Source organism: Rhipicephalus microplus, chromosome 1, assembly GCF_043290135.1.
Source record: "Rhipicephalus microplus isolate Deutch F79 chromosome 1, USDA_Rmic, whole genome shotgun sequence".
Taxonomy (NCBI): domain Eukaryota; kingdom Metazoa; phylum Arthropoda; class Arachnida; order Ixodida; family Ixodidae; genus Rhipicephalus; species Rhipicephalus microplus.
In genome coordinates this window covers 200,340,341-200,355,839 of record NC_134700.1, presented here as the reverse complement: position 1 = coordinate 200,355,839, position 15,499 = coordinate 200,340,341, and the positions used below count along the sequence as shown (strand labels likewise).

The 15,499-nt window shown below is 43.1% G+C and overlaps 1 protein-coding gene across 2 annotated transcripts; it reads right to left on the bottom strand.

The window, feature by feature from the left end:
* Window positions 1–2,994: 2,994 nt before the first annotated feature.
* Window positions 2,995–14,530, bottom strand: Rala (Ras-like protein A). 2 transcript variants are annotated; one of them, XM_075890246.1, is made up of 6 exons: window positions 14,341–14,530; window positions 12,874–12,934; window positions 10,887–11,016; window positions 9,574–9,782; window positions 7,770–7,944; window positions 2,995–4,262 (listed from the first exon to the last, which is right to left on the bottom strand). In XM_075890246.1, exons 3-6 carry the CDS (start codon window positions 10,989–10,991, stop codon window positions 4,149–4,151), a joined length of 603 nt encoding a protein of 200 aa, XP_075746361.1. In that variant the 5' UTR covers window positions 10,992–11,016; window positions 12,874–12,934; window positions 14,341–14,530; the 3' UTR covers window positions 2,995–4,148. The 2 variants fall into 2 exon arrangements, with proteins under 2 accessions (XP_075746361.1, XP_037268465.1); XM_037412568.2 differs by lacking the exon at window positions 12,874–12,934 and having other exon boundaries at window positions 14,341–14,529.
* Window positions 14,531–15,499: the final 969 nt, after the last annotated feature.

The window sequence follows — 15,499 nt, the reverse complement described above, 5'->3', positions numbered from 1 at the left end:
AGTGTCATTTAATAGAGAGCAAAATAATGTCATTATTATCTGAGAATCATGAGGTGAAACACATTTGATGAAATACGCTTGAACAGTATCAAATTTTACGACCAGCTAGTTTCCACAAGTTGGCAGCCACGTGGTACATATGAACCCCATTTTCTGAGACTGCAAGAAATGTTGCTGCATTAAAACAAGTGATGTTACTATGTTACTGTCAATTGATTAATACTCGTTTTGCACAGGCAGGGTGTGTAATAATTAAAATAATCAGGTTTCTTATCTGCATGTGATGAGATAATTGTGTACAGCAGTCAAGTTCTTTCATCAGTGTAAAAGACAAACCTTCAAGTTCAGAAGTTTCGATGCATGCACGTGTCATCATGCACAACACACTTTGCAAGACATTTCATGAATATTTCATCTTCATTGAGCCTCATGAAGCAACATCATGTGATTCATCTATGAAAAAAAAAACATATTGGCACAGTCAAAGCACCTAAATTCAGCACAACTATTTTCAAAAAATATAAAAGGAAAAACTTGACCCAGATATCTATGTTGGGTCTGTGCTACATCTTGCAAATTTACTCCAAATGACTTATTAGCAAAAGAGTGGACTTTTTTCAGCAGCGTAATGTTGATTAGAGACTAAAGTGATGAACAATTTCCAGATAGATATATAATTAACACTTCCCCCTCTCCACTCAGGCAAATTGTGTTGAAAAATGTTTGGTAAAGAATCCGTGCCGATATAGTAAGTGATACTCAGGAGCATGCCACACTAAAATCCTTGACATTAGCTCTTCAACAGTGGTGCTAATATAGTGGTTAGCCTGCCTGGCAGCCACATATACTCTGATAGCTCACAGCTTGCTTCGGTGCCTATTCCATTTACTTCTCAGCACCTCTAGACATATTTCCATGAGATTTCCCTAATTCCCCAATTCCCTAATTCCCCAATTCCCTAATTTCCCTAATATTCCCTAATTTTTCTGCCAAAGCTTTGCCTTCTGCAATGGCCTGCAACGTTTAATACACTGAAACGTTTAGGCGTGAGTCTTGCCTAAGAATAAGCATTCCAAAGTTGCCAGATAGGTTAAATTTCATGTTTCCGATTGCACTTCTTCCAATGCTAGGCTGTGTGCTCCCTTATAACAATTCCCTCTCAAAGGTAATTCAGGTACCTTCAGAGTGTATTCACATTCCGTCAAAACATACATAAAAAGCATATGTGAACCTAGGAAAAAACTTTACAACCAGCACAATGTTGCCACAATCACATTTATTACTCTGCACAATGTTTGGTACCACTATTGTAAGTATACTTTGCAAGTCTTGAGCTTGATCAGTTTCCCAGTCGGCTGTTGATTCTTTGGTGTGCAAGTACATGCATGTCCTCAAAAAGCCGTGCAACAGTCTTGCATTTCACTCGTGGGGTGCTTTCGCAATTGCTTACACGTATAAGACCAGATGACAAGAAACTGAATTCTGTTTTTCCATGTTCACTTTCAAAAAAAACTTAAGAGCTTCATGTAGACATGCAATATATTCTGTGCCTCACAGTGTTCATGAATTGTTGTCACTGTACCGATAATACACAAACTAATACTTCAACACAAGAAAGTTCATACGGACTTTTATATATTGTCTCAATATCACTGAGCAGTGTACACAAATATGTTGGCAATGTTATCACGTGTATTAAAATGTAGCAATTATGCGATACTAGAAGCACGACTTTTTTTATTAAACGTCCACTCACCAGGTTTGGCAATTTTCTGCCGATAAGCGCCATGCATACATGGGGCATTCACAATCACATCTGCAAAAATTTGCAATGCTACGTGCTGCAAAAATGGGTCAAATTTCAAGATGAACGCTGCTTTCCCTTCCTTTTACGGGCGCGCGCCCAGAGAATCAGGGCATGACGTAGGCGTAGTAATTGCTCTATGTGGACGGTAGTGCTGCGACGTTGGCCCTCTACGTAGACGACTGTCCTCTGGCATGGCTAACAGTAGCACGTGACGGAGCGAATTTCATTTCACACGACATGTGTGTTTCGTGTAACTTCTTCCTTGAATAAAACTTGAGATGAATATTGATAGACACAAAGGGAATGTGTGCATCTTTTTAATTTCTATCCCCATGAATTGCGATAAGATGCAGGGCGAGTGTGCCTGCGTTTCTCATGCATTTGTGTCCCCACGGTAAGTGCATCGAGCTGACGCCAGCCCTGAAAAGGAAATTAATAGTCCTGCGCGTTCGGGCACTAAATATGCTCATCTATTCTACCACATCTAAGCCAGCGTTGTTAAACGAGCGCGCACTGAGGCATCCATTCCGGAGAAACAGGCAGTAGACTACGAAATAACTTTTGTTACCAAAAGAACGCTGCTTGTGTACTCGGGGGTTGGCTTGCTCGGGCTTGCTCGGAGACGTCATGCGCGTGACCGTTTGCTCGGATGCCGGAGAGGATAGGGAAGAGATTTGGCTAGCGAAGGTTACGCCGGAGAGGCGGCAAGGGTTTCGAGCTCGCCTCTTTACATCATTCTTTGGCGCCGCTTCAAAATACCAACTTTCCCAGCTCGTAATGAACTTTTATTTTTTTGAAATTTCTTTTGTGCCATAATGTTCTGGACATGCAACTATTGCCATGGCCAGACTAAAATTTGTTATGGCTGGTGAGTGGCTTTTAAGAGAAATAGAGAACGCAACAAATGCCAAAATAACGCACACATGCCCCGAGGCTCCACATTACACACGCTTCTTTGCAAAGCTGTGTCTTCAGTTTCTTCAGGGTACAGACAGTTTGGAGAAAAGTTCCACGATGTCATATTGAGCAATTATACTACAAAAAGCTATTTAAAAGTCGTGCACATTATCTCTGCATTCCCTGAAACAAGGTATTAAATAAAGCTATTATTTGAATTGGTGTCGCCATATGCAACATTACAGAGCTATAACAGTCAAAGAAAGTCGTGAAGTCAACTGAAGCCGAAGTCCAAGTTTTATGTGTCCATTTTATTTGTCAAATACTGAATGCTGCCGATCGCTGCACAACATGAGCCCACACATGCGCCACACAAAAACACTGACTTAAACTTCATCTCCAAAGAGACACGAAAGCACTGGTTCTTTTGTCGTTGATATTTTTTGGCACGGAACAAAAATTTCACAGCAAAGTTATCAAGCACTCTCATGCAATCCAGTCCAGATATACGTGTGAAAGTTTTACTCATAAGAAATATGTATACATACGCACATATTCTTGCGCAGTGCCCTCCAAAAGGCCTCAATCAATGAGTTGTAAAAAATCATTATAGCGTCCCGGGATCGAGCAATACCAATTGCAACATCTGCACCTACTGCACTGAACACAACAGTGGTGGCACTCCGCTAAACATGGGATGTGCCTTTCACACGCGTTTGCTTCTGAAGTGTCCACGCACAAGGGTGCGAGCTAGTTAAAAATGGTGCAATACACAGAAACAAGTACGGCAATAACAAATCGCACACAAAATTTTTAAACATATTACTGGCTCAAGTGTGTTATGGGCCACTTCTCTGACCCGGTTTAAAAAAAAAAGATTTTGTGGCTGTTTACTAATGAGAGGATCCACATTATTTGCGTACACATTGAGCGAGAGAAATCTATTGATGCTCAAGGCACAAAAGGCAAACGCAGATCTCTGCGATCGCAACCGCGTGGCCCATCGTGTGGTGCACCTTCCACCCAATCCCACGTTTTTCTTGCCCGCAGATTCTGGCCACAAATCTTGCACAGAAGGAATGGAGCAGTACACTGCCATGAAAGGTACAGCTAACACAGAAATGGCGTGGCCAAAACAAAGAAACGAATTATCAACAGGAACTATGCTGTCACTTATCAGCAGGTATTAGTGACTGTACTAAACAAACGCCGCTGCTTTTTTCCAGTTCGGCCTCTAGAACTGAAGTGAGGTCACGAGAGGAAGAAAACTGGAGACAGCCGTGCCATTGTGGCACAAGTGCTGACAACATGGCCGAGGCTTTGCGACAGGCATGTTATGTGCAGTCAACAATAAAGCAACAGCTGGAACGCTAAGTTAAAAATAAAACAAAGAAGAAAGAACAATAACGATAATAGTAGAACGCTGGTGGGCGAGTGGATATGGCTAAAGAATCGTACACTTCTTCTTGATGGGGCGTGGCTTCTTGCGTGGCCCGTTGCTGACGGCCTTCTCAGTCTTCTTTCTGTTACGAATTTCCCGCATCAGGTCAAAGAAAACCTGCGCAGAGAAGGAAAAGCGCAGGTCTTGAAATATCAATGAACATCACTTACATCAGCCTTCATATTTGTTTTGTAAAAAAAGAAGTGATAGCTTGTCAAGTGGCAACTATCTTTCCAGGGACAAATAGCGACGAGGAAGCTGCAATGGCGACCACTGAATGTTGAATGGCGACCACTGAATGCCCTTTGGTAGCATAAAATTTCAGTGGACAATTTTGAAGCCCCGTCTCACACAGGTAGCATTTAAAAAGATATTCCGTTTCTCAAAGTAGACGCATACCTTTGCATGGGAAATACCTTTGCATGGGAAAGTCAATGGGAAAATATTTGCAACACGATGGGGACATTGGCTACGTGGTACATATACTTCCAAGAGAAATAGCGCACAAAGACTTAAGACGAAGAATTGGTGACGGATTTATTATGATGTAATCATTCCAGGTATTTATTATACCAAAACCAGGACATGATTAAGAGAGACACCGTAGTGGAGGGCTCCAGAATTTCTGACCACCTAGGGTTCTTTAATGTGAATTAAGTCGAAGCGCCAGCTATGTAAAACACTTTTGTGGGTGCAAATCCAGAGAGCGCATAAAGATCTGCAGAACCTTTTGTCCCCACTTATTTTTTTTTATTGATTGTGTACTTTCAAATATCCTCTTCCAAGAAGAAGACATGTTCGAGCCTTCCATTGCTCAGCATGCACTTCCGATGAGCTGATCCCCTCCCAGAAAAATCCTGTGGCCACCCCTACTTGCAAATGGCACTGCCAAACAGACAGGGATGTCTGTTTTCACCCCTGAAACACTAAAGCTTCAATGTGCTGAGTGCCATCAGGCACCTTTGTATACTTAATCAGTCTTGAATCATGCTAGTTTGACTCCTTCGAGACACCAGCAATCTCGGAGCCATTATTTTTACTACTTCATGAAAGCTATAATACTTTATGGGAGATTACTAATATCAGCACTGACTGCGATGCAGAAACTAAGTGCAATGACTAAAATTTAAAATGTACTGATTTCTACTCGCATTTCAAGGAAAAATCTGCTCATATTTTCATTTGTTTCGGCAATACTGGTTTGCTGTTTGAAAGAAATCTATGTTTTCAAATAGACGTGACGAAGTATTAAAACTGCACATGATGTCCTTCATGCCAAAGTAAGGTTGTAAGATAGTGCCAAAATGTTGCCTTTTAAATTCAATTTCGGTAACTTATCTTTAGGCACGCACAAAGCTTACAGGGTGAGTGAGTGTTTTTATCACGAGAGGAGTGTTGGCTGCAGCTGGCAAGTGTGACACGTGATGGCCTGCCCGGCGACCTGCCAGTCCCAGAAGAGAGGGCGCAGCATTTTCTCATGCCAAGAACTATACAAACGAGCTAGTACTTCAGCACAGTTGCCACAGTGGGCCACCACTCCTCTCGATCCCATGTGCATTGCAACTGCTTTTGTTCACAAAGAATTCAGCAGCAAAATGTATAATAAAATTGTAATTTAGCAACACATCAAATGTTACCAATTAATAATTGTTTTTCAGGAATGCATTTCCAAGTATGCCTGTTTTTTGCAATCTGCATGCTACGAATTTCAAAAGAAAGGGGCAAGGAAGATGCCACTTGAAAAGCAATGTTAAGGGGAGATGCGGGTCGAAGACACTTTTTTTTTAATATTCATTCGAGAGCAATGAAACTTGAGGTGCTTATAGAACTTTTTATGCTGATTTCGAATATATAATGAGTTGTCTTGCAAGTTGCATACTTTTAGTTTTGCAACATGACAAAGTGAAAAACTTAAGCCCTTTGCCCCCCCTCTTTTCATACCTAAACTTCATTAATTTTTTACAATTGATAGTTCATAATGTTTCAAATGAAGTGTGGAATGCAAACAACTAATTTGGAAGTCCATACAAAATATGTACTAGACGTGAAAAATTTTAACGTGGGAAGTTCATATTTCTCCTACCCTAGTAAAAGTTTACATAATTTTTTTTTATTATATAAAAAGAATATTGAAACTTAAACAAGATAATTGCATTTCTCGTACTTTGGAAAAAATTTGGGGAAAATTTCATGCAGATCTGAGCACCAGAAGTACCCGAAAAAGGAGGGGCACATTGACAAAAATGGCAAAATTTGTGTTTTGAGAAAAAGAAGTTTTAAAGTCAAAATTGCATGTTTCTTTATCAAAGATGTCATTGAATGCGACGAAATTTGTACACAAGAAAGAAAAATCCTGCTTGTAGTGGCCACTGCCATTAAAATCGGACTAGCTGCTCGTAGCCCATGCCTACAGAGCGCGCCGCCACAACAGCTTTCACGTTGACAGCGTAGCTATCGCGTGAGCTCCCGCTGTCGTATGTTCTCCTCGCGGTCAGTCCGTCACCCGCCACGCTCACGCTGGCCTCCCCGCCTGAAGCTACTCGCCGCGAAGTATATGTCGCCGAAAGAATAGTCTCGGGGCGCTCACTGTTTGGGCAGTGGAGTTCGACGAACGACGCAAGTCCTTTCCGCGTGTCGGCCGGTTCCCGGACACGTAATCCCAAATGGCGACACGTCGGACACATTGCACCGCGCACAACAAGCATGTTCAGTGCTGTCACATCAGCAATCAACGAAGACTCGTCGTCCTGTGATTTTTCTTCGTCTTCGAAGAGTCCGATCTTTTTCTGGGAGGCACTCACATATTCGAATGCTGCGGCAAACTCGTCGGGCGCATCGGCGTCATTGCCACTACGTTTTGCGGCAGCAGACGATCTTTTCGTGGTTTGAGTGTTCGGCTTTGATTTGCGCCGGCGTCCTCGAAATTTGTGCGCCGCGTGAAACTTCACAGGCCGGTGACCGCGCTTCCTACGGCTTTCTTCATCCATAACGAATAAGCAATCGAGAAAAGCGTTGTTCAGCTGTGCTGCTCGACGAGACACGGATCCTGAAAGTAGGCTTCACAGCACACAACGGCGCTCAGCGGCCAATGGCGGCTCCCGATCCGTACCACGTGATTTAAAAGCCAGTCGCGGCGCTCGATAAAGGCGGCTAAAGCGCGTTCTCTTTATTATTTCTTGCGTTGCAGCAGCGCGGGAAACCGTCGCTATTTGAAGAGTGAGGCTCGGTTCTTCGCCTCATGCGGTCGACAATGGCGGGCAGCGGCGCATTATCAGCGGCAAGGTGCTCGAAGATGACATACTTTCGGCCTTTTGACAGCCACCTTGTGCTCTTCAGACGCAATTTTAAAGCATTTCCAGTTGATTCTCGACATAGATTTTTTTTTTTCGGAATAGTAGAGGTACTAATCTTAACAAAACAAGTGAAAACAAAAAATCGATAATTTTTTAGAAAATTCTCGTTTTTCGACCCGCATCTCCCCTTAATTGTGCAGTACTAGTTAGGCAGACTAACAAAGCTATGGCACAATATTTCGCTGTTATATTGGCTACGGGTTCATTGCCTTGTGTCTCAAAAAGGCAGGAAATGCTTGAGGGAAAGAACCAGCCCAAACACGGGATTCACCTTGTCGACGTTGGTGCGGTTTTTGGCGGAGGTTTCGACATAAGGCACGCCCCACTGGCGTGCCCGCTCCTGGGCCTCCTCAACGGACACCTTGCGGCTGTCCTCCATGTCCGCTTTGTTCCCCACAAGGATGAACGGTATGTTCTCGTCTCCTTTCACCCGCAGGATCTGCTCCCTGCACATAGCAGCACACTCACAGTCTTCTTCATTTCAATTAGGCATATCTCAATTGGATATGAATGTTGGAGAAATAATACCTTTACATATAGAATTTTATACCAAAAGTTGTACGGTTTGACTGTGCAACCACGACAAAGAATATTGGAAGCTTTGATTCATAGCAGCACGAATAAAAACAGTTAGCAGGGCTGGGACAGCTTTGGGGTCAGGTGCAGACCTTCGAAAATATTTTTTTGTAGAATAAATTTTTCCTGACTCCTAGCAACAGCTGCCTGTTGAATAGCTGGCATAACTTTCTGGCAATTATTACTGCTCAACACAGTCAGATTGTGAAGCTGACACCTTAATTTAATATTTGACTAGTAAAGGCTCCTTTGATTACAGAACTTAAATATTACTATAGCATAACCACGAGGGGCACGGACTCTGTCAAACTCGCCAGCCAAGTGCATTTTCCCCACAACACGCACACATTGGTGCACGCAAATGTCTGTCAAAGATCATATTGTTGCCAAAACAGGCATTTTCAAATTGATTCTGAAAGTTGAGTGGCTGGACGAACTACTAGAAAATGGTGGGGGCATGAGAAACAAATTCAACATGCCGAAATCGACGATCCAAATCATCTATCACCAATGATCGATTTAAATAGGTGTGGTAACGAAAGAGTTAAGGTTCTTGTACATGTATTACTATTGTTTACCAGTACACCAAAGACCAGCATGCACAACAGCAATAGTTAATCCACCTTTTGAAATTTACATCAACTACAGGTGGGCGGGGGGGGGGGCCTTCAAAGGTGCCTTGCAAACACTTCTTAAACATGGTCAGAAAATTCTGCCAATTTGTCGCCGAGGCTGCTAAGAACATGTCAGCCAAACAGCATAGTGCAGCACGTGACGTGGAATTTAAGAATAAACTTGAGGAAGTAAACAAAATCGCTCACCCTTCTCTCAACAAATTTATTTAGTTTTATTTTTTTAACAATACTGTAGGCCCTCGAGCAGGCTCATACAGGAGGTGAGTAAAAAAGTACACATGTGCATGGGAATAGTAGAAATGAATGAACGAGAAATTTAAATAAAGCAGAATGAAATATATACCTTGGCAATAACCATTCCAGCAAGCAACATAACATAAGCAGCAAATGATGCCATATATCCGAGATCGATTGCAACACACACTGATAAGAGGAAACAGCCATTGGCCGATCTGAACATCATAGCTCGCATAGTTACTGCGGCGTGCCACATTCTATTGACCAATGTTGACCAATGCCTTCATGGGCACACTGAAAGCGAGCTACACGTTAATAGAAAACAAGAAAATAAAAGGCTGAAGGCCATTACTGGTGCAGACGCACGGAGCTTCTTGCCTCCTAGTCATTTCCCCTTCCTGTGTACGTTTCAGTGAGCTGGCTAGGATGAAAGAAGAGATAAGTGCACAAAGCACGCGACAAGTCTCACTAAATCCACTCGCACTTATTGATTCTACAAATTTTTGCGGCTGTCAGTTCCTGACCCAACAAACTTCATTAGTAAGGCCATTTCATGATCACATAGAAAAGTGTTGCCTGTTTAAAGTGCCAGTAACGTCTGGTAATGTTTGTCAATCGGCCGAGTACCTGAACTCTGTCGTGGCAGCAAAGTTCTCGGGCTCCTCAATGCTGAAGACGCACAGGAAGCCCTCGCCCGACCGGAAGTAATTATCCCGGATGGCGGCATAGTCCTCCTGACCGGCAGTGTCTAGAATGTCGATTTGAACCTCTTCCCCATCGAGAATGACTTTCTTGCGGTACGAGTCAGCCTTGGTAGGCTCATAGTCCTCTACAAACTGAAACAAGCAACACACACACGCATTCAGTCAGGCTTTCAACCAGTGCTCACATTATACACAACATATTCTGGCTTGAAAAAATGCTAAACAAACAGAGCTAAAAACTCAGTTGCACTTCTACGGTCCTGTAAAAGCAGCATTATCCTGCAAATGCTTTTCAAACACGTGCAGAAATCAACAACATACAAGTACTAAAAGCAAAATTTCCTGCTATCTTTTTTTTTAACTTTTCCTCGTTAACAGTGGTATTAAACGCTTTTCCCGTCCACACCTTGGGCCATATTTTAAGATGATCATTTCTGGAAATATTGCTTGAAATGCATACTAGTTAGCTGGTTAAAGAAAGGCAGGCAAGAAGTCACTTCAATCCCTGGTCATGCAGGACAATACGCAAAGCGTTAATGTTGCTAAAAATGATCATCTAGAAATACAGCTCCTAATCTCTCTGCAAGCCTTACAGGGTCGTACAGTACTCACAGATTAAAATGTAAAAATATAGGACTAAGTCATGCACAACTTTCATTTCCAGCATCTACAGTTTGTGTCGCATCGGCATAATTTTCACACAATCAGTTACATCAGAGCCAGCATTACCTTTTGTGTTCAGATCTTCAGTGACCTGACCTGATGATGACAGTCATATGCTCATGGCAGTCATTATACTAAAAAAAGGCAGTCACATCCCAATCAGTGAGCACTGCCGACCTTGGCTTATCAGATGTGACAGCACTTCATTTTCATTTACACAAATAGAAATCCTTGACAAACCCCTATGAAATTTTTCACGAACAGCACATTAACATTCCAGACACCATGACTCAACTTACTGTCACCAAGCACAGTCAAGAAAGAGCTTTTTTTCAATATGTCAGCTTTCCAGATTGCATCAAGCGATTCAATGTAGCAATGATAGTAATTGTTTCCTCCAAATGCCTAAAGGTGCTCAGTTACCTACCCTGAATACCAAGAGGTGACCGAGCAAGAATATGTGAAAACTAGCGTGGTGCACTAGAAGGGTCACTTATCCAATTTGTGCAGTGTCTAGCAAAGGTGATGCACTTAATGCTTTACAAAAAGCAATGCAGTACAAAAGCATCCTACCTCGTCGTACATAAACTGCAGCGTAAGTGCCGACTTGCCAACGCCTCCACTGCCCACCATAATGACCTTGTGCAGCGCAGGCTGGGCATTCTTTGTTTTGGACATGGCGCCGCCCTTTCAGAAGCTGATCCTGCATGTTCAAGCATAAGTAAACGAGAGGCACCTTACAGGGAAGACTTAATCACTTGCTGAATGGTCAGACCACAGGTACATGAAGAAAAGAAAATTGACTAAATGATTCTGCTACTGACAGTGACACACAATGAGCCATTCATTCAGTACCTATAGGTAGAGGGATTTCTCGTTTACACAAGTACAAGCACAAGCTCATGCATACGCACACATGTTCATGCATGCACACACACACTATTACCAAACGATATGAGATTTACTTTACCGTGTGAAACACGAAAAAGTTTTACAGGCAATGTATAAATGAAATGCCTCAAACAAGTACAACCCCTTGGCTTGCAAAGCTTTGTAAACTCGCAACCCTATTGAAGATTTAAAAGACACTATCCTTTTTCTTACAAGTTTTAATACATATATGTTAATGTTCTTTGTTTTGGAAGAACTATTTGAAATACTGAGCAAATTTTCAGGTGCAACTCAAGCAAGTCATGTAGCAACAGATGCAAGTCATGTAGAGTTTCATAAAACACACCCTGTCCATCTTAATTACACGGCTGTTATGACAAAGCTGGATTGGTAACTGTGCACTCGGTAATAGAGAGCGGCAGCATTTAGGCCACCGTAACAATCGCCTTACTTATTTGCTTGTGACAAATTTACTCAAACCCGATGCACCGTCTGTGAGCAAGCAATTTCAACATCTATCATTGTTTGTATTTAATTAATGTTGACAGAGCTCTTAGACACAGAAAACCCAAAAAGATCTATTCACAGAAACATTTTCCTGACATACGCAAACCACTTTAGAGCTGCATTACTTAGCACCCAAGTTAGCTGCCACAGAGACACACATCCCATTGTTAGAACGGCACTTCTGCCACATGTGGTCGCACCCTTACTGTACTAACCACTTACGTCCCATTTCATTTTGTCATGTTCCTGTGACTGCATTTAAGATATCTGCTATGAACTTGGTTGCTTCTCTGTCACCCTACAACTATTTCTGCTCTAGTCCCATGTTATTGAAATATGACATTCATAGGCTAATTAACGTGGATATGAGCAGTGTATGGTAACAGTAAAGTGCTAGCTTTTATATTGATTCTATGCAACATTGCTTTTTGTCAAACTATAGCATTTCCTAGCAACAAAGGATGGTTTTCTGCCTAAAATGAGCCCTGCAAGCTCTGCACCATTCTGTTGTGGAGGGAACAGGATCTCCCTCAAATGTCATCGAGATTCTATTGACTTGTTTTGTTCAGAGCAGTATCAAACAAGCAGAGAGAAAGAGACAGAGATCTGCTTACTTCAATGAACACACCTCGGTCTTTTTGATACTGGAGAGCCAGCATCTACCAAATAATATCCACTTGGACTTACATAATATTACTGACCTTCGCAAACCAAGTGCACAAAACTCCATTGATAGAAATTATATTTCTGGAGTAATGTTTGCAATTCTGAAACTTCCTATTCTGTAACATATGAATTCAATGTGCTGATCTGCACAGCTAAATCATAATGTACTTGTAGCAGCTTCACACAATATTTTTTAACAAAAATTTAAGCTCACTATATCTACATGTGCCTAATCACACACAGAATCGTGATTAGTTTACAATCAGCTCACTCGTGTATATGGAATGTGAGGGACTGCTTCACCCTGACGCATTACAGAACTACATATTCATTGCAACATTCTAATACAACTAAATTGTTGCATTTCATTCAGCCTGATTGGCATTTGAGTGCTCAGTGCAGGTTCAATTTGACATTAAACACACAAGACTAATGTTTCATCATGAGGTATCTGCATCAGAGATTGTATAGAAAAATACTTAAGTTTTCTGCTAACCGAGATGGTCCCCACGGACATTGATGTTCCTGCCGTTCTGCCCAAGCCCTTCAGAGTTTCACTGCAGCCAAAAAATTAGCATGACAGCCACTACCACCTTCCAGACATCTGGATGGGGATAGGAGCTGAAATAAGGTGCAAACCATACATATTAATGTTCGGTGACATTGATTTCGAGGGCTTGTTTCAGCATGCGAATTTTAATTTAGCTCCTAGTTTTCCAGGTTTTAAAAATTTACTTTTAGGAAGGACTAACATGCATACATGTAAACTTCACCGATTAAAAAAAAAAAAAAAGGAACAGCGAGCCATCCAGCAATCAGGCATAGTCTTCATGATTCTATCGAAGGAGATCTAGAACAATAGCCCACAGTTGTTGCTAAAAGCAAACATACGAAAAAGCAGGATCGGCAATCTGTACAGTTATGTGGAATGAATACGAGATAGCCATGAACGACCGCTTCGAGTGCATTGTCCAGACGACTGAGCAGTATCAAGAATGCACAGCATCGCGGCTAGACTGGACCACGCAAACAAAAGCAGTGTCACCGCTAACTCGAAAGACGGCAATCAACACGGCGTGCATCTGGCAAAGATGTAGCGACGTTATCCTGCAGCCTGACACACCTCATTGACACGAACACGAAAAGAAAAAGAAATGTAGCTATGTCAAACAGCGCACAGCTCGATCGACACGGCGCACGCCGTCAGGTACAAAATGACAGATATGCGCTCTCTCGCGATTATTCGATAAAAGTACGCTGCTCACGCTTACCGTGAGAGCCGCGTACACGCGCAGTTACTGAAGCGCAGAAATGGGCACACACGCAAGAAACTCGGGTGGCGAAAGAATACGCTCACTACGCTGACCTGGCAAAGGCATCTAAGCCAAAAGGCGGCCAGTCCAGGAAGAAATGAGGCTGTGCGACCGCCGACTTTGATAAGCGGCAGAAGAATCCACAAACCGAGTGACAACTGAGCAGCCGCGAACGATCGCAAAGGCAAATCCAGGGTAGCCGGTCGCGCGGTAACTTGGATCATCCAAATGGGCAGTTTACGCAACCGCTACACCGGAAACGGACTTGCCGTGCCACAGGGTACGGGGGATGCGCAAGCGTCACCGTTGCAAACTGGCAGTGACGATCTCGTGACATAAACCAGTGCTGGGAGGTCGATGCGCGCTTGAAGTTGTAGCTCAGGCACGGGTGACTGCTAACGCCAGGGCGTTGCAGCAGTTGCACCAGAAACTACGCCCAGCAACCACCCTGGGCGACCGTTTCAGTTTCGTTGCGATCGTTGCACCGCGGTCGCCGACCACACGTTTCTAACCACCGTGAATCCTGGTTTCGAAGAAGAAGGAGTAACCAGAATAATTTTTTTTTCCGTTATGAGATCCCCGTGCACGACAGATCCGATACGCCTCCGAGAGAAAGAAATCATGTACAAAACCTTCGAAACAAAACGTACCTTCAAACTCCTCAGCGGCGTTAGAAATCACAGGTGCGTTGGTGACGGCAGTAAGCGCATAGTCGGTCAAGGGCTTCTTCGGAGGAGTGTTAAGCTGCCGGCAGATTCAGCGTGTCAAACGACATACCTTTGACACTGCACGCCATTAACCGCGAACGTTACGGGCACTATGAATCATGGGAGATTGCAGGCGTTGCGATTGTCCACAGCAGAGAGCGCGACGGTCGGTAGAAAGTTGTGGCGCTGTCGTCGCAGCCAATGTTGCAAGCAAGAAGTTCTAGCCATCATAACAGGGGTATAATCAGGCGCGCTGCTAATTATGCTGCTGTGGTGGTTAGTACCATATTTAGGATTAAAATAAAGAAGCACCGTAAACAGGAAGAAAAATTCTACGGAAACAGCCCTGACTTGCAACTACGCTTTCCCTCATATTATTCACATGCTGTGGTTGTCTAAAAATTTCAGCCTTACGTGCAATTGCTATTGGAATAAAATTCGCTGTTTGCATTCTGCTGAATATGTTTGTATAGTATGAAGATTTTACATATTGAACTTCGTTGTATGCGCCTGAGCGCCTCTACGTATCACCGCTCACCACATCCACTGTCTAAAGAAAATATTTCATCGAGGTGTCCTGACACGTGTACTCTACGGAAATGCAGGCTCATTGATGAATAAATTTCAAAATATTATGCCAAACACGTTGTTAATGTATTCCAACAATCAAATCATGGATTGCAAACCTCGTGGAATGCGTGCTATCGATGTGGCGTGGTTACTCCCAAGACCACACCGCGTATACTTGCATGGTGCGGACACTTTCAGAAATTTTCTCCAGTTCTATCTCAAACTTCATAGTTCAATCATTACAAAGACAGTTTCGATGTATTCATTGTGAAAGTGTGAAACTAAGCATAATTCCTTGTGAAAAAAGAAAATCGTCAACGGGCCCGACAAGATAGAGAGGGAAGGGCAGCGTTTGACCTTGTTTGCTTCCTTTTCTAGCCCACTGTTCGCTGCCACAAATGTTTTCTGGGCGAGGAAGGAAACGCTGGCGCGCACCAGGGGTTGCGTGATGGGAGAGGGCCCCGCCGCGCTGCTCCACGTCACCCGAGCATCGAGGCACTCTACGTCACCCCTTGGCGCGCCTCTGTCATCG

Excerpts from the sequence above, each read along its gene's own strand:
- Rala (XM_075890246.1), bottom strand. The coding sequence starts at position 10,991 with ATGTCCAAAACAAAGAATGCCCAGCCTGCGCTGCACAAGGTCATTATG. Across the intron at positions 7,945-9,573 it reads GCTGCCACGACAGAGTTCAG|GGAGCAGATCCTGCGGGTGA; the intron begins GTACTCGGCCGA and ends TGCTATGTGCAG. Across the intron at positions 4,263-7,769 it reads ACCGCACCAACGTCGACAAG|GTTTTCTTTGACCTGATGCG; the intron begins GTGAATCCCGTG and ends TTCTCTGCGCAG.